The sequence below is a fragment of the Diadema antillarum genome, unplaced genomic scaffold (assembly GCF_040938485.1).
Source record: "Diadema antillarum isolate AM-2024a unplaced genomic scaffold, OU_Dant_1.0 scf00000164, whole genome shotgun sequence".
Taxonomy (NCBI): domain Eukaryota; kingdom Metazoa; phylum Echinodermata; class Echinoidea; order Diadematoida; family Diadematidae; genus Diadema; species Diadema antillarum.
In genome coordinates, this window is record NW_027271053.1 from 163,345 (window position 1) to 183,177 (window position 19,833).

General features: G+C 42.7%; 1 protein-coding gene across 1 annotated transcript in view; it reads right to left on the bottom strand.

Moving 5' to 3' along the window:
- LOC139722400 (adhesion G protein-coupled receptor L2-like) overlaps positions 1-19,833 on the bottom strand; it is a 91,424-nt gene that overhangs the window by 28,910 nt on the left and 42,681 nt on the right. Inside the window, exons 6-12 of the mRNA XM_071633706.1 lie at positions 18,992-19,095; positions 16,098-16,289; positions 15,292-15,475; positions 9,193-9,333; positions 8,374-8,624; positions 7,610-7,662; positions 6,694-6,826 (exon numbers count right to left, since the gene is read on the bottom strand). Coding sequence (XP_071489807.1) covers positions 6,694-6,826; positions 7,610-7,662; positions 8,374-8,624; positions 9,193-9,333; positions 15,292-15,475; positions 16,098-16,289; positions 18,992-19,095 — 1,058 coding nt within the window. The remainder of the gene's footprint in view (positions 1-6,693; positions 6,827-7,609; positions 7,663-8,373; positions 8,625-9,192; positions 9,334-15,291; positions 15,476-16,097; positions 16,290-18,991; positions 19,096-19,833) is intronic.

A 19,833-nucleotide genomic window follows, 5' to 3' on the forward strand; every position in this document is an offset into this window, starting at 1 on the left:
GAAGCCCTCACCTAGTGCTATCACATAAAGCAAACGGAATCGAAATCGGGTTAGAAATGGCGAAGGAGTAGCATTCTGTAGCAAAATGCACAATATAGGTCAAAAATCAAGGTCAAAGGTCAAAGAAGTAAAAGGTCAAAATTCTGTGTAGAAGTTTTGAAGCCCTCAACTAGTGCCATCATATAAAGCAAACGGAATCGAAATCGGGTTAAAAATGGCGAAGGAGTAGCATTTCGTAGCAAAATGGAAGATTAAACGAGAACTTACCGTTTGAAGTTTAATATTAATTTTATGAGTAATTGGAGGGTGAGATTACGTCATATATGAGATCCCGCTAGTGCGCGCGCCACTCAATATTAGAAGCAAGAATGTGACCACTGATGTAGGAAGATAACGAGAGATTAAGTTACCGTTTGAAATTTGGGGGAGGGTGAGGTGGGACGTAATCTCACCCTCCAATTACTCATAAAATTAATATTAAACTTCAAACGGTAAGTTCTCGTTTAATCTTCCATTTTATATCGTAATTTCGTGAGAGATTACGTCATATATGAGATTTCAAAGCCAGTGGTTACATTCTCGAGGCAACCCCCCCGAAAAGGGGTAGGAAGCATACCTTACAAGAGGTTCCATTGCAAATCTCATTCAGGTTGAATGCTGCAGAGATATTGTGTCTCCAAGAGTTCACAAGTTTAAGCAGTTCAAGACATGTCTGCCCAAATCTTAGGGCTTCACAGTCTATTTTTTGATAATTGTTTCTACAAAGGTTTTCTCAGCAGGACAGGGCTTGTTGTAGTACTTGCGAAAGGTTCTTTCGTTGGCCCAACCGGCTTGCGCAAGTATTTTAGATACTGGGAAATTTCCCTTATTGGCTGCGGAGGTAGACGCTGCCCGAGTAGAGTGCGCCTTGTAGATCCCTGTATCAATACCCGCAGCCTCCAAAACCTCCTTAATCCAGCGAGCGATTGTTTGAGATGATACCCTGTGATACGGTTTCTTGTAGCTAACAAAAAGGTACCGTTCACTAGCTCTGATTCTGCGGGTCCTGCTGATGTATTCCTGCAAATACCTGACTACACAAAGTCTCCTGTCTGGCGGGTATGCCTGGAGCTTGACACTGTGTGAGTAATTTCCAGGCTTGCTCTGTTTTAGGAGATCATGAAGGTGAAAGGTGACTGCATTATCTCTTAACACCATACCATCCAAGCTTAGATAGTGTAATGATTGAATCCTTTGTGCTGAGATTAATGCAATAATCACACACAATTTAAGCGTCAATTTTTTTTTTTTTTTCAGGTCCAAAATGTGCGCTGGGGACCAAGAACGAAGAAAATTGAAAACAAGGTTAACGTCCCACATTTCCATGTATCTAGGCTTGGGTGGGCGTAGCTGGAAGACTCCCTTCATAAACCTCTGGATAAAGGGATGGTTTCCAACTGTAAACATAGTATCTCGAAGAATCACAAATGAAGATAGAGCACTCCGTGCTAAGTTTATGACACTGTAACCTGCTCCTTTATCGAAGAAAATGTCACTCAGGAATTCCAGGATAGCTTGAACATCTGAGTACAAGTAGTTGCTGCATTTTTTGTCACAAAATGCTTTCCATTTGTTTATGTACACTGCATACTGTTTTTTAGTCCCTTTTCTCCAAGAGGAGGCCATTACAGCAGTTATCCGTGCATTCAATCCCGCATCTCTGAAGGGCTTGCACAGAACCTGCAAGCAAGAAGATCAATCTGAGTGTTAAGTGGGTGAGGAGTGTTAGAAACTGGCAATGTTAGTAAGGATTCACTCCTATGAATAACAAGTGGTTCCTCATTCATCATCCTGTTTAGGAGAGGAAACCATGGCTGGCTTGGCCATTTTGGGACTACTGGTATCCCAGTTGCATTATCAGATTTTATTTTTTGAATGCACTTAGCAACTAAGCAAAAAGGAGGAAATGCGTAAAAGTACCACTTTCCCCAATCGAGAGTAAAGGCATCAACAGCCTTGGCATGTGGGTCGGGCAACCATGTGACATAGTTCTCTACCTGCTTGTTAAGTCTGGAGGCAAATAGGTCTATTTCTGGTGTCCCAAAACGTGAAGTTATTTCTTGGAAAACTGTGCGGTCAAGCATCCATTCTGTGCGGTCATTGAAAATTCTAGACATGCGGTCTGCCTCCACATTCAGCTTTCCTGGCAAGTGTGCTGCAGTGACCCAAATTTTACGAGTTTCGCACCACTGCCAAATCTCTCGGGCTGCCCGATCACAGTCAAGGGATTTAATGCCTCCCATGTTGTTAATGTACGCAACAGCAGTACTGTTATCTAGCCGTAACAAGACATGAATGTTTCGTGAATTAGAACAGAAGGACTTGAGTCCCATGCCAGCAGCCAGGGTCTCCAGATAATTAATCTTATTCTCCCTGGCTTTTTGCAGCTCGTCTTCATTCCATCTACCCCCTGTATGGGTGGTATGATCAGATGCCCCCCAGCCTTTGCCACTGGCATCCGTGCACAATTCGAGCATAGGTTTAGGGTGTCGTAAGGGTGAGAAAGTAGACTGCACATTGTCTGTCCACCATTGCAGCTCTTGTTTTGCTTCCAAAGATAGGCTCATTTTTCTGTCAAAATGCCCCTCATTCATTTTGAGTGCTTTGATTTTGTCCCTTTCTAAAGCCCTGTAATAGAGCTGTCCATACTGGACTGCGGGAAATGATGCTACCATTTTCCCGATAATTCTAGCCACCTGCCTGATACTGGGGTTTGCTATTTGCATAAGTTCAGTGCACAAGGACTGTATTTCCTCTGATTTGTTATCAGGCAGTCGAATTGTCATGGCCTGAGTATTGAGAATGAAACCAAGAAATTGTATTTCTTGAGTGGGGCATAGTACTGATTTTTCTGGGTGTACCAAGAACCCAAGTTGTGCAAGGATGCTAGTGGTTTCAAAAACCGTTTGCAATGTTTGATTCTCACTTTCTCCAATAATGAGTACATCGTCAAGATATCCAATTACTACATGCCCTTGCTCTCTCAGTAATGTGAATACAGGTTTCAGTAGTTTAGTGAATAACCTTGGCGCCGTGCTCAGGCCATTAGGCAGTACTTTGAATTGCCAAAGTTGATTTTTCCAGGAGAACTTTAAGAACTTCCTGTGTGTTGAGTGCACAGGTACTGTATAGTACGCGTCCCGAAGGTCGACTGAAGCTAAGAAGCTATTTTCTGAAATGAGTTCAATAGCAGTATGGATATTTTCCATCTTAAAATGCTGGTACTGGAGATATTTGTTGAGATCAGACAGGTCTAGGATAACGCGTGTACCCCCGTCTTTTTTAGGCCGTGTAAAAATATTAGACACGAATTCTCCAGTTTCCATCTGGCACGGTTCAATTACTCCCTTGTCATGGAGTTTAGAAATTTCAAGATCAATATCAGCCTCTTCGGCTTTATCACACCGAAAAAGGTAAGGGGGTTTAGTTCTAGATGGTGCACCCATCTCTTTACTGAATTCAAGCCTGTAACCACTTACAGCATTTAGCACATGTGGGTCTGAAGTAATTTTGCGCCACTTTGGGAGGAATTGCTTCAGTCGACCTCCTACCATAGGTTCTACATTATTATGACATAGCTTTGCATAATCACTAGAATCAGATGTCATGTTTACCTCGTCAGTTGAACTGGAGGTTATCGTGCTCTCTTCATCCCTGAGCCCTGTTTGCTGCCGCAGTGCGGTTGGTGCTGGCTGGGATGTGTGAAGGTGTGGGGAGCCGACGGCTTCCCCCTCCCCTTGGGGCGCCGGCCTAAAAAAGCATGGCTGGTAGCTCCAGTCCACGGTCCTTTTGCACCTGTAGGCCTAACCGCAGCAGCGACCCCATACGGACAAATACGTACTGTGTTACAGCGCCCCGCGACGGGGTTACTGTAGGCCTAGTGACATCACTTGTACTTGCACGAGAAGTAGTCCAGCCCGCGTCGCGGTACTGTTGGGGCAAATTTGAGCTTCCTGATGTAATCTTGCTCCTGCCCTTGCCATATGCACTCCTGCCATAGTCATATGGGCTGAAACGCTGCTTTTTGTATTGTCTGCTATGCTCACTCTTGAGGACACCCTCAGTTGCTTTTTGTTCATCTCTTATGTCTTTCATTTGCTTTCCCAGGTCGTCACCAAAAAGGAATTTGGAGACCGGGGTAGAGGGCTTGCAGAGATGCTGGAATTGATAACCAATGTCTGGTTTCATTAATTCCTTACGCAAGGAATTTAGCTCGAAATTCGCACTGCACAGAAGTGCTAGTGCATCTTGTTGCTGTAAGTGTTCAGTGATATCCTGTGCCGACACTGTGTGTATGTAGGCATTGATGCCTCTCGTGAGATTCTTTTGGAGTCTCTGAAATTTGAGGTCTCGTGCCTTTGAAAAGGCAGGTAGCCCATTCCAGATTCTTTGGTTGACTTTCGGCACATCCACCAGCTCACAGTTGCTGGGAATGGGGTATTTAGTGATTGTTTCATCTACCACTTTGGGCTCGAGCTGGTGGGTCAGAAGGTAGGCTGTAGACTTAGCAATTTCTGGGTCAATGGGGGGACCAACTTCCTCAGCCACAGCAATTTTGGCTGCTATGTTTGGCACTTTCTCCACTACAGAAGGGGGAACTTCGCCTTCTTCAATATCAAATTTGTCATCACGACTATCCCCTTGACCTGGTTGGATAATCACAGAGTTTTCATCCATATCTCGGCCCAGAATGGTGCCGCATATTCATCATCATAATGGCAGTCAGTATCTGCCGAGTCTGAAGGGGAGTATTCAGAACGAGTCCTGATACTCTTTCCATTGCCACCGCCTTCACGGGCTGGTGTCTGCTTTGCCGACTGTGCCTCCACAAATTGAACAACCACAGCTAATTGGCCTTCAAGCTTGCCGAGTCTATCTTCCAAAGTTGAAACTTTAGAGGCCAGTTTGGCAGGTGGTTTCACTGTTTTGTTTGCACCGGTACTACCGCTAGGGTTAGCACTGCTTGTTGTAGTAGTACTATTACTAGTACCTGCCTTGCCGGCTCTAGTAGGCGTTTTACCTTTGGCTGTCGCAGTTTTCTGCTTGCACTCTTGTGCGTGCTGGTCTCCGCGACCCCCGCCGGTGGCTGCCGGGGACGCGACTGCTGTCAGCAGCGGTGGTGCGGCTGCGCCGCCCACGTTTGGATTGTTGGTCGAAGACATAAATTCCGTTGCTGTTCAGCTGAAGAATGATCGTTAAAACCAGTAAAAACCTGGCAAAACCTCCCGTTGAGGTAACTTTCGCTATTACGTCGATCCAACTCGAACGAAAACTTGAATATTCAAGTGCAATTCCGGCGAATTTTCCGAGCACAGAAATTCGCGTGTTAGCAAGATGGCGGCGACTAACGAATTGAGTGGCGCGCGCACTAGCGGGATCTCATATATGACGTAATCTCTCACGAAATTACGATATAAAATGTACAATATAGGTCAAAAATCAAGGTCAAAGGTCAAAGAAGTCAAAGGTCAAAATTCTGTGTAGAAGTTTTGAAGCCCTCACCTAGTGCCATCACATAAAGCAAACGGAATCGAAATCAGGTTAGAAATGGCGAAGGAGTAGCATTTTGTAGCAAAATGTACAATATAGGTCAAAAAATCAAGGTCAAAGGTCAAAGAAGTCAAAGGTCAAAATTCTGTGTAGAAGTTTTGAAGCCCTCACCTAGTGCCATCACATAAAGCAAACGGAATCGAAATCGGGTTAGAAATGGCGAAGGAGTAGCATTTTGTAGCAAAATGTACAATATAGGTCAAAGGTCAAGGTCAAAGGTCACGACTGAAATTCTGTGTAGAAGTTTCAAAGCTCCCATGTAGTGCTATCATATAAAGCAAACAGAATCAAAATTGGCTCATAAATGACAGAGAAGTAGCAAATTGAAGATTTTGATCACACACGGACGCACACACGGACACACGGACGGACGGACGGACGGACACACGGACATATACACGTACGGAGCCCGTTTCATAGTCCCCTGCTCGAACTCGTTCGGCGGGGACAAAAAAGATATTTGCAACAATTCTCTAGGCTTCATGTGTGGAGGTGAAGAGGTTTGAGAAATAACAATTCTGTAAATTCACTGAAATCCTCAGACAATGTGTGAAGAAATTATATAATGACAATTTACAACCACAAAGTTTATCTCTAGAACTGCTAGATTATCAAAACAGATTCTTGTGCTTCAACATACATGTACACATTTAAAGTGTCATCTCTAAAATTGTCATGATTAATATTAGAGCTTGCAGTCTAAACATTCTGGGTTGCTATGAAATATCTCCAGACTGAACAGCACTCAAAATACAAAATCTATTTGCTGGCAAGGATGCCAACCTTATTGTAAACAGCATTACAGTATTTCTGAGGGCTGAGAAGGCTTCATATTTGATGCAACATACTTTTTTTATCTTCTGAGCAATACAACAATGCAGTAATATAATTCGTCAAACATTATTTCTCATGAAACCTGCAGTATTTGGCAAAAAGAAAAAAAATGGTACAAAGTACAAGTACAATATACAAGTAGCAGTTGCCATCTCCATTCGTCATCCATACACAGCTTACAGAATGTACATGTATGCCTCATACAACTGACTATTGTTAGAACTATAATATGAAGCACACATTTCTTTGAATAGGTGGGATTACACTCACTGGCATTCCCTTGACATTCATAATGATGGCGAAGTTGGTGAGGTGGTCACATGAGCAGACAGTGTGGGTAGCGTTGTTGTGCACCATCCTGCACCCCTGGCCCGACCACTCCCCGCTGCGGAATTCATTGGTTCTGGTCAGAAAGAAGTAAATCACGGTCATGATGGCATTCACTTTGGGTTTACTGCCTGACCCTCACACAACAATCAAACACTCTTTGATAACTGCATTTATCCATATATCCAAATATTTCAGTCATTACCATGTAGATTCTGTCCAAAAAAAATGAAAATAGAGTTTGAATTTAACTGAATAATATCTGTATTAATATTTATTGGATTTAACTACAAAAAAAAAAAGGAGTTGCCTACAAATAATGCATATTTACTTTGCTTCCCAGGGCAACAGCTATACTGTTCTCCAACAACAATGAAATTGTATGCTCAAACTCTCAAGTCATTTGCCTTTGCACGAGACACATGCAGTCACATACACGTATCTACTGCTGCGTCATATCTGATCGTCATAGCAAGGTATAGAAGTGAGATTCAGGAGTACATAGAACCCTGCAATACATCGACATGGTCACTTACGATCCCATCTCTCACAGCCGTACAGTGATAACCATCGCAACTCACATAAATATCACACACCGTATCTCATTCATCCAAAGTGTCAACTACAATCAGGATCACAGAAATCAGTCAGTAGATGCCCTTTCCACGGCTCTCTATTAAACTCTCTCTCTCCCAATTTTTCACATGCTGGACGCTATCGCCAGCATCTAGCACAGAGGCTAATTTAATCTCACATCGGGTATGATTCCATGAGAGCCCCGTCAGCACATGGCGACAAGACAACTCTACGCATCACACAATCTCAGTGCCTTCCATCCCCTGCACCTTGCCCGACTCACCCGTTATCAAACTTCCAGAAAGAGCACACTGGATCCGTCAAATTGTCGCCAGTCTGCATAAAGAGGAGAAGGAGGAAAAAAAAAAGTAGAGAAAGAGAGATTGAGGGGGAAATTTAATTGAGTATTTCGTGCCTCTAGCAGCTCCCTTGGAAGGCTAAAAATTACGATCTACTGCTGGAAAGCGGTTGCACTAACACATGCTACACATACAGCATGTTGCCTCTCTTTTAGGTGTTTTTTGGACTATTTTCGCTCACAGGAAATACAACACACTGTATCTTGAGGGGGCTATAAAAACAGAGGGAAAGAGGGCAGAGGAAATAGCAGGTTATGTAACTGTACCACTTTCACTGCTTGCCAGTTTCCTTCACTATCACTTGTATCTAATCCTGAATGTACTGTATGTAACCGTCATAGCAACTGTCATTTGGACATTGGAATACACATTAACACTGTAATGCGTTAGATCAAGAAACAAAATGCTTTTTCACAAAATCAGGCAACCCCTGTTCTTATAGAGTTCTTTCGTTGTACAGAAATTTCATTATAGTCAAACAGAAAAGTACATAAAGATAGACAGATGATCATTTTGGGACCTGAATTTTTACTTTATTGTTACGAGAATTTCCTTGTAATGTGAGTGTATTGTAGCACTTCATTACTTTGCCTGTTAAAACGTGGTATAGCATGTAGCTGGTAGAAGTGATGTCGGGAGAGACAAAGAAGAAAAGTGACCATTAGGAGAGTTACAGATACATGCGTACCACTTTGTGTTCAAAGGTCAAGTTGACCGGCTTGGACAGCGGCGTCGTCTCCCAGGGATTGTTGATGGACACTGAGAGGACGCGCGAGTTGACCACGTCTCCGAGATCCTCCCTGACCACCTCCTCCTGGCACGGTCTCCTAGCAACCTGCTTCTTAGGAATCAGGGTGGGCTGAACCTTCGGTTGGGAGGAGTTGGCCCCAAGGAACTGGCCAATGTTGTTGTAGGCCAACAGAACAATCTTAGTTTTGCCTGGGAAGGGGGAGAAAAAGAAGACATGAAATTGCAATGTGGTTTTGCGTGCTCATAAAAATACATCTTTCACAAACTGGGCAACAAAACCTACTCAACCATAGTACTAGTCCTCTTTTAAAGCCCTCTCGGTATCAACAAAATTCAATTTGTCAGATATGTGGATTAACTAAGGTACTACATAGTTAAATGGAGTTCACTGCTTCAACACTCATGCCCACATTCCAATATCCAACAAATAAAAAACTAAAAGTAACAAAAATAATGCTAACTTTCAAAGCACAAGAACTACAGGTATACTGGTAACAACTAAAATATATGAGTTCAGTCATTACACAACAGTAGCCTGATAAGCTGTCGATATTCACATCAGACCTCTTTCATTAACACTTGTATTCCTTCACTTCTGTTCATTTTTCTTGGCGAATTAATGACCCCAGTGAAAAACAAATCCCATCTTGAGCCCACATCAAATGGGTACAGTAGTTTTTGGATGACCTAAAGGTATGACAAAAAGACACAAGCCTTATGAGCATGGTGCAAACTCAAAGGGAGTGGTGTCCGTTACCATCTCGGGTCCTCTCCTTGATGGAGTCTGCAGGCAGGGTGATGGAGTCTGTGATACCACGCCAGTCTCCTGATAGCTGGTTGGGGTCAGGGAACACCAAGTCACTGCCATCCTCCTCACTGCGCACTACCACTTCCATCACTGTTGGCGACAAGACAATGGTGAAACTGGTTGAAATATTGGTCTCCATCCACATAACATATTAAAGCACCATTTAACCCATTAAAGACTAGTCCCAAGTATACACGGGCAGGTGTCAATGGGAAATGTGTGTTAAAGCAAAATCAGCTCATCCTCAGTAGTCCTGAGTAGTCGTCATAATTTGACATTGGAAAAAAAAAAATCATGGGCATACGTACACACAAGGGTTGGATTTGAACCCATGACCTCCTGATTGCTAGACAGGCACCATATCCACTAGACTATCAAACTTCTACCTGATAGCCAGTGATGGTGCTTATCCCTTATATCATAGTACATTGTAACTGGTAATGCATATTCATTCAAACTAGTCACTACTTTTACACAATGAATATTGTTCACTCTATTAACACAAGAATTAACACAGTACAAGTATGAAGTAAGCCTGCAGTAACTGCGAGTCAAGTATAAGAAGGTACAGACAGCATTAACACAAAAAGATATAAAGCAAGCTGCAATTCCAAAGACAAAGAGTATGCTACATGTTGGCAAAATAACCGAATGATACAGGAGCCATTCACATCGGAGCAGAAGAGTATTACAAAACACTTCTCTTTGACAAACACTACAAGACTAGTTTTCTGTGTTCCAAAAATCAAGACTCCTCCATCCTATTACTCCCCCTTCTCCACCCCTCCCCTCCATTTTTCTTCCCAAATTTCTTCCTGTGACAAGGTTAGGGGGATATGAGGTGGGAGGGGCCAATCACCGGTCACAAAGTTCCCCCTCTTCCTGCCCATCTCCACAGATTCCAATTCTGCTGAGCTCCCTGAGGAGGCGCAAAGCTGCACCTCTTTACTCATTCTTGACCCACTTCCCTACACCTCACCCCATCTCAACCCCGACCCAAACCCCTCTCCTCTTCCTCCTGTGCCATCTCTCATCCAGTCTGCTCTCTCTCTCTGGCGCCTCCCTGGAGCATTCCCCCATGCCTCCCAGGTCGGCGGCATTGTTTGAATTAGCGGCTTTCCTCTGGAGAGGTAGTGACATAGGGGTCCGTCACTTCCTTCGTCGGTACAGGTGAAATCCTTCCCACCCAAATCCTGTCCTTTCTTCTCAACCAATAAACAGTGACACATCCTCTCTTGTCTTTTTAATAGCATATTGCCAAAATGTAGCAATCATCATCCCTTTCTGAACACTCTACAGCAGTTATTTAGCACACATTACTTTACACATGCCAGAAACAAAACTTAATATTATCCCCTCCCAAATCCCTCTTTGTTTTCCCCTTATCTACATCCCCTTTCGATCAATTCTATCTTTCTACATATATTTCTCATTTCTGTCCCATCTCTACATCACCTCTATATTGCATCCATCAATCGCTATGTACAGGTGTATACGCATGAAGAGCATGAAGACACTTCACACTGCACACATTACACATTGCATGCAGACGTGCCCATTAACCCTCTGTGTGATACGTTAATTACCTGTCCATAGGCACATGTGTAAAATTTGTGCACATTTGACTCATTGGCGTAGAAAGTGTTAAAGCGTGGGCACTTCCTAACGAGTGCTGTGCATCCATTTCAAGTAAACATGTTTTGTTTCTTCTTCTGCACTCCTATCTACATTTGTTTGTCTTTCTGTCTGCGTCGTCTCTTGTCTGTGTCTCTCACAGTATGTTCTCAGTCCACCCGTCAGTATGCCAGTGGGTGTCTGTGTGTCAGTCTGTGAGTCTGTTCATATCAATCAGTCTACTTGTCTGTCAGTCTGTCTATACACATGTCTGTCTGTCTGTCTTTTCTCTACTTCTTTTCTTCCTTCTTCCCCTCTTCCGCCTCCTCTTGGAATGCAGATGACTATGACAGGTGAAAGAACTGTGATGTCATAGCTGAGAGGACTTCCCCCCTTCCTTCCCCCCTCCTGCATCAGATCCTCCAATTCCTCCCAATACCACAAGTACTTTGACATCACTGTCTCCCTCTCTCCCTCCGTCTCTCCCTCCTTCTCTCGTTCTCTCGCTCTCCTCTTCTCTCCATCCCAAAAGTCAAGCCATCTAATTTCCCAGCTGGACTCCCATGCCGATGTCTGGAGGCTGGAGGCGACTGACGGGGACAGTGGCATACTCGACCCTGCCCCACCCCACTGAGATGCCCTGCCCTGCCCCGCCCTGACACAGGCGCACAGATGTTTCCCAGCAGTGGAGAACCTTAAGTTTTACATTGTACCTTTTTTCTCTCTGGTCACCAAACACTGCAAGAGGTCATAACCTCTTGCTTTCTTTTGTAACAATACATTGTAGCTGCTTTTTTTCTCATTCAAGCAATCTTCTGTATGATACCTTTCACTGCAATATTATAGTGCCATTTGAAATGGACATATGTTCCTAAGTTCATATACAACAAGCCTGCCTGCTGATGGGCCTGTTCCACATAATTATTACTGCATCTCAATATCTCGTACATGTTTTTCTCTCTCCCCTAGCATAATCTCTCCCTCTATCTCTGCCTGCCATACGTGATCTCTCACTATGACTTTTCTTTCTGATTGAACTTGCTTGATTAATGATGATATTAACCTGGATAAAATTCATTTCCAGTGCAATAATCCAAGTATTTCCTCCACAGAAAGTCTTGTCTCACACTTATTACATAACTCTTCCATTTCAACAAGTTGACCCTTTAGTGCACCGCATGAGAACTGGCCGAGGCCGTATCCATGGCGACACTCTGCCAGCAGACCTAAAGGGAATTTAACCATGTCACTGCCACAGGTTCCTGTGGCATGTGATACAGCATTGAAGTTTTAAGATCATGGTCCCCACAGGGTTAAAGTGGTTAGCTGAGCAACTATTAAGGATATCTCGCTGACAGAGATACAACATGGTGGCTGCCTGCGATCCATTTATCTGGCAGATTGGAACCTCGCTCTGTGTCAACAAACCAAACTCAATTTATCGTTCGGCTCTCAGCGCGCTTCCACTGCAGAACAATCGTCTCGTCTGGCAGCCACGGGAGCTCCCCGTGACGTGTGCTGGTGTGTTGAATAAGGGCATACAGCATACGTGGGATTGTGTGACTAGCAGATTTATCAATTAAGAATTAATTAGATCCATACTTTTGTGCCCAGCAGGGAATGGATGGAGAGACAGAAATATGATGAGGGAGAGACAGAAATATGATGAGACAAAGACTGAGAGAGAGAGGGGGGGGGGGAAGGAGACTGAAAGATAGGGAGGGAGGGGAAGAGACGGAGAGAGAAAGAGAGGGAGAGAGAGAGAGAGATATGAGTATATGAAGAGATGAAAAGGAGAGACAGACATTTTATATTGTACGATGCAGGGAGTATAAGTTGGCAGCGAATGAAAACTATACCAGCCATCCCACCCCCTATACACTGCTCTTCTCAACCAAACCTCATTTCCTCCCCACCCCCACCCCACCCCATAACAACAAGAAAAAAAAAAGTGGGGAGGGTGACTTTAATCAAATACAGCTCTGTGTTAATTACATATCTTATCGTTTGGCTCAGATGAGTGTCTGGGCCCCTAGCTGACCCTCTGTCTGGCGTGAGCTCAAAAATACCAAACATTTGCACTGTTTGGCTGTTTGAAAAATATTTCATTGATCTCAAGTGAGAGGGATCGAAAGATTCTTGGAGTGAGGCTGCGTATTCCGTTATTTCTTCGTGTGACTACTAACGATCTCTACGCTAAAATTTCTGGTGTGGGTAAGTCTATTCTGCACTAGTTCACTGCCAGTAGGACTGCTCTGTCTCTTTCATACAAATTTTGCTTGTACACTGTACAATCTTGAATATCCCCCAGGTACTGATCTTGTGCAATTTTCAGGGCCTTATGACCTAATAAGTAAGGACATAGAACTGATGCAATTTTACACATGAATAAAAAAAAAAGAGAGGCATACTCTGTGTCATTTTCCATTTTGTATCTAATATGATAATGCAACCTTAATGAGTGCATCTATAAGTGAACAGAGTCATTTTCTTTCCCTCTCGTCAGCTGCGAAGGTTGCCTCGACAATGGAAGAACCATCACGCATCCACAGCACATTAGGCAATGCACGTGTGTGTTTTCCAAATGCAAGACACGGTAGCATTGATTGATGATCCAATTAGAGCGAAGAGGGCCCACTTGCAGAAAAAAAGATGCACAACAGTACTACTATTCCCCTCATAGGATGGCATTCCAGCAGTTAAAAATGGTTTTCTCTCTTAAAGGGGATCTGTGAACACTATGTTGCTTAAGTATGACATACAAAATGTACATAAAATTAGGAAAAGCCCCAGAATCCCAACTAAAAGAGTGAACATACAAAAAACAGTTTCTTCTCTGCAGTCCATCTTAAAAATTTCCTGGGCCATCATCTGCATCAGGCAAAATTCTTTCCTTGTAGAGAGGCTGGAACATTGATTTATTTTAAAGTAACATACAAACTGTCTGCCCTGCAGGCTACACATACAGAATACAGAAAAAGAATTGCTTTATATCACTTCACAAGAGGTAAAGAGTTCATGTTCAATGCTACTAAAATGACAACAGTGCTCTCTGCCCTGCATTGCACCCACCTACACACACTCTAAGCAAATTTATCTTGGAGGGGCGAGAAAGCAACTTTTCTTCCTATCGCCAACGCCATAACTCCCACAGAAATCATGAATTTCCTCAGGATACTCCCAGAGAAATGAATAATCTCTATAGAGTTCGTGTCCCCAGTTATGTTGCATTCTCTACAAAGTCCTCCTGTTTTTTGCTGCCTAATTTTACCCCTCCAAGTATACATTTACCCTAGAGGTAAACAGCCCCCTCCCCCAATGTTCATTGACAAATAACGACCACTTTGATGAATTCCACATTTTATGCCAGAAAGTTTTCATTCCCTCAACTTGACATTTCAAATGCCTTTGAACTCTGACAGAGCTCTGCTCATTTCCCCAAGAGGAAGCTAGTGGCTGGTAAACGAGTCTAAGAAGTGCAAACTCACCATGCAGGGCTAATCACTACAGGCCTGGAAATGTAGTCTTTGCAAAACAGACCCTCTCCATTGTGATATGCAACTGGACATGCTAGCCAAAGCAACTGAAGACACAGAGGACCAAGACTACATACAAACCACTCAGAGTAGGGATCCAATACTAGGACAGCCAAAATCATGACAAGGTGGTAAAAACACTGAATATCAGGAGAAATGAACTTCAAGCTCTATTTGCGGTGAGTCCTTCCCCCTAAAAATATCTTCACATTCTTATCTACCCCCATACCCCGACCACATCACTTTCTAAAAATATGAATGGGACCAAGAGAAAAAATAGCAAAGAGAAGATAATATCATAAGTTTGCTCTTGCATTCATGAAAAAAAAAATCATAGAAGATAAAATATGACAAAATAATGAGAGGAACAAAATCTCAGTGTGTAAGAGTAAAATCACTTAAAGGAAAAACTGAAGAATATATCGTCGCAGGGGCGACAAGACCTCGTATCTGCAAAATGTCAAATGTTCAGGAGAGCCAAAAAACATGGCGGCCAAAGCACTGTGGCGAAATGGGATAGCTTTTCCTTTGACATGCCGTGGTGGCTTCATTTCTGGAGTAAGACAGTTGGGATTTAGAGAGGACATCACTTAACCCATTATTTGACCATTAATCCAAAAAAGTCATTTTTGCCAAAATTGCAGATACAAGGTCTTGTCACCCCAGCGACGATATGCAGAACATTAAATGAGTTTTTTTTCTCTATCAACCCGTTGAGGATGGACTGATTTTGCTACAACACGCATTTCCCATAGACACCTGCCCGAATATACTCAGGACTCGTCCTCAACGGGTTAATTCCTTAGATATCTGCACAGATGCAGCAGGAGCAAATCATAAAATGATGCCATCATCATGGCGTGCATCTGTTGCCTAGCAACAGCCACCTCCCACTCACCGACATTGTCCTCCTCCTCGACGACAGTCTGGTCATCCTCCAGGGTGTCTGCCAGGAGAAAGGCGCTCTCCTCCAGCGAGGTGATGAGGGTGGAGGCCGTCTCCACCTGCTCGTCGTCTGACAGGTCTTCCCACGAATCCTGCTTGCTGTCTTCCAACAGTGCGCTTCCAACCTTAAGGTAGTTCTGGAGGAGGAGGAGGAGGAAATTAAAGGAGGGGGAGGGAGATGGAGATATGATTCTCTCTGGTGTCACAATGACAGGTGTATGGGGTACTTTCATCATCAGGCCTGGCCTGTGATGTGTCATTCCTTATGTTACAACAAATCCTACTGCATTCATGCATTTGCATGTTTCTTGCAAGAAAAAACAAATCAATTTATAGTGACTAGTTTTAATTATACCATTTATCAATATGAAACTATGGCGATATGCACATTGCTCATCAACAAGGAGGAAAATGAATAACAGTACACAGGACCTTTCATCCAAATCACCTACACTATTTCACTAGTTGCTGAATGCAATCACTGGGTATCTAATATGATAATAGTGCAGGAATGGCATCGTATTTTCTATTGGCAGTATTGGATTCACTCGAACCCTTTCACTTCTATACAGATTTCATCTCACTGTTAGCAGTTTTCCTATACAACTCTACGAATATGTCACAATGATGCAGACTGGCATCTCTCGACTTTCTTTCTGTCTAGCATCTGTATTGTGCAGTATGCGAATGGTCCACTCAGATAATAACAAAAAAAGGGCGTGGTCCACTGGTAGAGCACTCATGGCTCTTGATACACACCTTGGTGACCTCCTTGGTCTTCTCCGTCTTCTCCGTTGCCGTGGCGTTCTGGAGCTCCTCGTCAAGGTTCCCCAGGGAGTTGGTGAGAATGCTGGTCACCTGGAGAATGTCTCCTCCGTACAGCTCCTCCTCCTCCTCCACTGTCTGGGCCAGCTCCTCCGAGATCACGGTCACCGACCCTCCTTGCTCCAGCTGGGGAGTGAAGAATGAGATGACAGCTTGTGATATCCCTTTCATAAACTCAATCAGAGTCAACCTTGCTTAAGTCGACCTCCCATAAGTCTAATTATCACCTAAGGTGAGGGTTTTTGCAAGCCGTCTTCTCTTTATATTCTATTGACTGTAATCCCTCATAAGTCAACTTTTCTCTATAAAGTCAAAGCTATTTCTTCAGCCCAAATTGATTCAATTCAGGCAAGATTGACTGTATGTGGATAATATCTGCATTGTTTGGTCGTTAATTTGGAGCAGAACAAGAGTAATCTACTTATTTTTCTTATTTTTTGATGCTACAGTTATCTGTATACTATCCACTTTATTTTGTCATAATAATCCACATGATACCTGCCACACAGAAATACTTGTAGTTTGTAAACACAGTTCCCTATAACAATAGGGATTATTTCAAACATGCAAACAAAAGCTTACCTTTTCTCAGTACGCGACAGCATTATGTCATGGGAGGAGTTTGTGCAGTTTAAATGACTACCCATATTTTCTAGGCTCTGGGGGTTTTATAGGCACTTGCAACAAAAATTGAAGATTATTTTCAGGGTTTGTGAACACAATTTTCATTGAAATGTTCACATAATTCCAATGCGGATAATTAGGGATGTGATAGGGGTATGAGTCACAAAATAATTTCATAAACACAAAAGGAATCACTGAGCTTTATTCACCAATTGGCACACACACTAGAGTGCTTTCTTAATTGATTGGCACAGATGTCTGGAAAGTAAGTGCCAATGATTTATACAATACTGAGTAGAGATTATCTCATTCCCCTAGACACCATTGTGTCACTATTAGTTCCCGTTGGACCGAGGCACACTGCTGCACCTGAGTGGGCTGGCTAACTGTGCAATTAGGTCAAGTTTGGATACATTACTGAATGCTGATAAAAAAAAAGCTTGGCAAGTTAAGCTAAATGCCTGGGCACGTATGGGGTTAACTCTGGTTTTCATAAACAAGACAACAAGATATTGGCTTGAATAGGATTTTTTACTTGTAATGATTGGTCTTCCATGGAATTTCACCTGAACATATTTTCATTTGGGTTGAGCAGACTTTTGTGCAACTCTGACTATGGGACATTGACTGCTTTCTTTTCTTGTAAAATTAATACTGAATTCATTGAGCTACACAGAGTGTGTTTTACTGAACATTCAATGAATATTGATCTCATCTACAGTCAGCAATATATCATCTTATGCATTGGCTATTCTCTCCAAGCAGTACTCAAGTGTCAAGTCTAAAAGTTAATGCAGCAATTTGGTCTGGGTTCTTACATATGGAAAACTTTCGCACGATTTCGCGCATTCAGGGTTGACAGACCAGAGTGCACGTAGTCGCCGAGAGCCAACAGCCGAGTGCACTCGAGCATAACATGGGAAGGAGCGGACTCGTCCATTGTACGGGAATCGGGAGAACCGTGCGTGTGCTTACTGGAGGGACAGAATACGTCTTTCAGGACAATAGCAGATCTGTACTACCATTTGTTTTTCGGACTAGTTTAAATGTTGAAATGATATTAGTATTTTTAGTACCGGGAATCTAGATTTCCTACAACGGCATTTCCATTTCACCACACAAGTTGATCATTCACGAGCACACACACCAACGCGTACAGTATCTACATAATGGGTCCACTCGATCACCCCTGTTGATTTAATGGGACTGAACCATGGTCTGTTCAAGCATGGCTTGTTGCAACCTCAAGTCATCTCTGCAGAACAAAATACGCATGATGATCCTTGAATTTGGCAATATTTAGCTCTGAAAGAAGTGGTAATACACTCTGCAGGATTGTCAGAATATTAATAAAGACTAATCTGTTATAATGTGGACGAAAGACGATTCAAAGCGCATGATATCCAGCGAAAATTGTGAATAACTTGAACTCTCCCGCCTTCGTTTCACAGCACAAACACGATTGTTTGTTTACGCACACTCGTCCGTTGTCCGTAAGCATTAGGGGAATTGTGTACAATGGACAGCACAAAAGCTCGCACGCTTTAGCAAAGTCACAAGCAGTTTTGTAAAACATTCTTTGATATGACAAGAAAAGTGCCCTAATTTCTCTCTGACCAATCAAAGCAAGTTATACATCACTGAAGAGCCCAAACATTCTACTTCATTTTGAAGTGCGAGGGTAAACAATTCCACTAAGCTTCCGTGGTACAGCCTGTGATTTATATGGGCATGTCCGAAAATTGTGGCTTATTTTGGGTACTCCGCCATAGACAAACTCAAGATTTGGTGATTTGAAGCAGAATTTCAGGGGAAAAGTGCCCTAATTTCCCCAAACCTATTTTTTGGGGAAATACATGGAGTAGAAAGAGGGTACATTCTAGTTTCATTTGGAGGGCGAGGGTTTTGAATTCATAGCCATGTTTTTTGTGCAGAGCTATTTTTGTCCCAAAGGAGGGGGATATGACGCGTCTTTTCACGTGTTATAAGCACCGGTGCTCTCGCTCCGGAGCAAATGCGCGCAAGTTTTCCATATGAGTTGCTGGAAAGATTTTAACAACTGAAACTACAGAGATATTATGAAAGAGAAATAGAAAGGCATGAAAAATATAAAACTGTGAGTGCAATATGCTGTGAAGCTCAGTTCTGTATCTCGTTCTCAATGCAAAAAAAAAGAAAAAAAGAGCTGTGATGTGAATTTTTACCTGGTCAGTTATGTTCTTGATTTTGATAGACACACAGTCACTCAGATCTGGCCCATCCTCTGACCATCTGGCAGGGTAGCCGACACATGCCCATTTAGCTTGACCTGGTGGTAACAAATACATTTGTAAAAGCAGATATACATACTGTATACAAATATATACAAACAAAAATAATAAAGATGGGACTTACGAACACACCTCCACAGTTATTTGTACAAGCAAGTCTACAACTCTCAATACCTAAGGCTTATCATTCCTTTCCACCAACTGAAGCTCTATGCAGATCCAAAGAAATCTTTCTGTATTTACAGCTGCACATGGCCTGTTTGTATTACAATGAAGTCAGTATATGAGCATAGTACCTGAAATGTGGGCAAATATACTACATTCTATACATTTCAACAGCAAACTCAATGCATTTTAAGATACTAATGTGAAACTACATTGTACCATCAGGGCTGAAGTATATCTTTGCAAAGAGTGCACAAAAACAGTAAATGTAGTTCTGACATGCATCTGTCTGAAAAAAAAAAAAAAAAATGGAACGTGACTCAGAAAGTTTTTTCTTCTTTTCTGCCACACCTGGGAAGCAATCATATATTTCATATCAATAATATTTCAAACGTCCTCATAGTCTCTACTGCAGCCTGCAAATATCAGCAAAAAGGATCAGATCCATCATGCAAACGTGTTACTGTATAGGCTACAACATGAAGGGATTGACCAAAGAGTAGGGGTCTGTTACATGAAAGTCTTATGAAAAACTTTTCCCTGATGAGACACACTTGTGAGAGACTTCACGAAATGGATTTTATTTCTCTTTGAAAGTCTTTCAGAGCTAC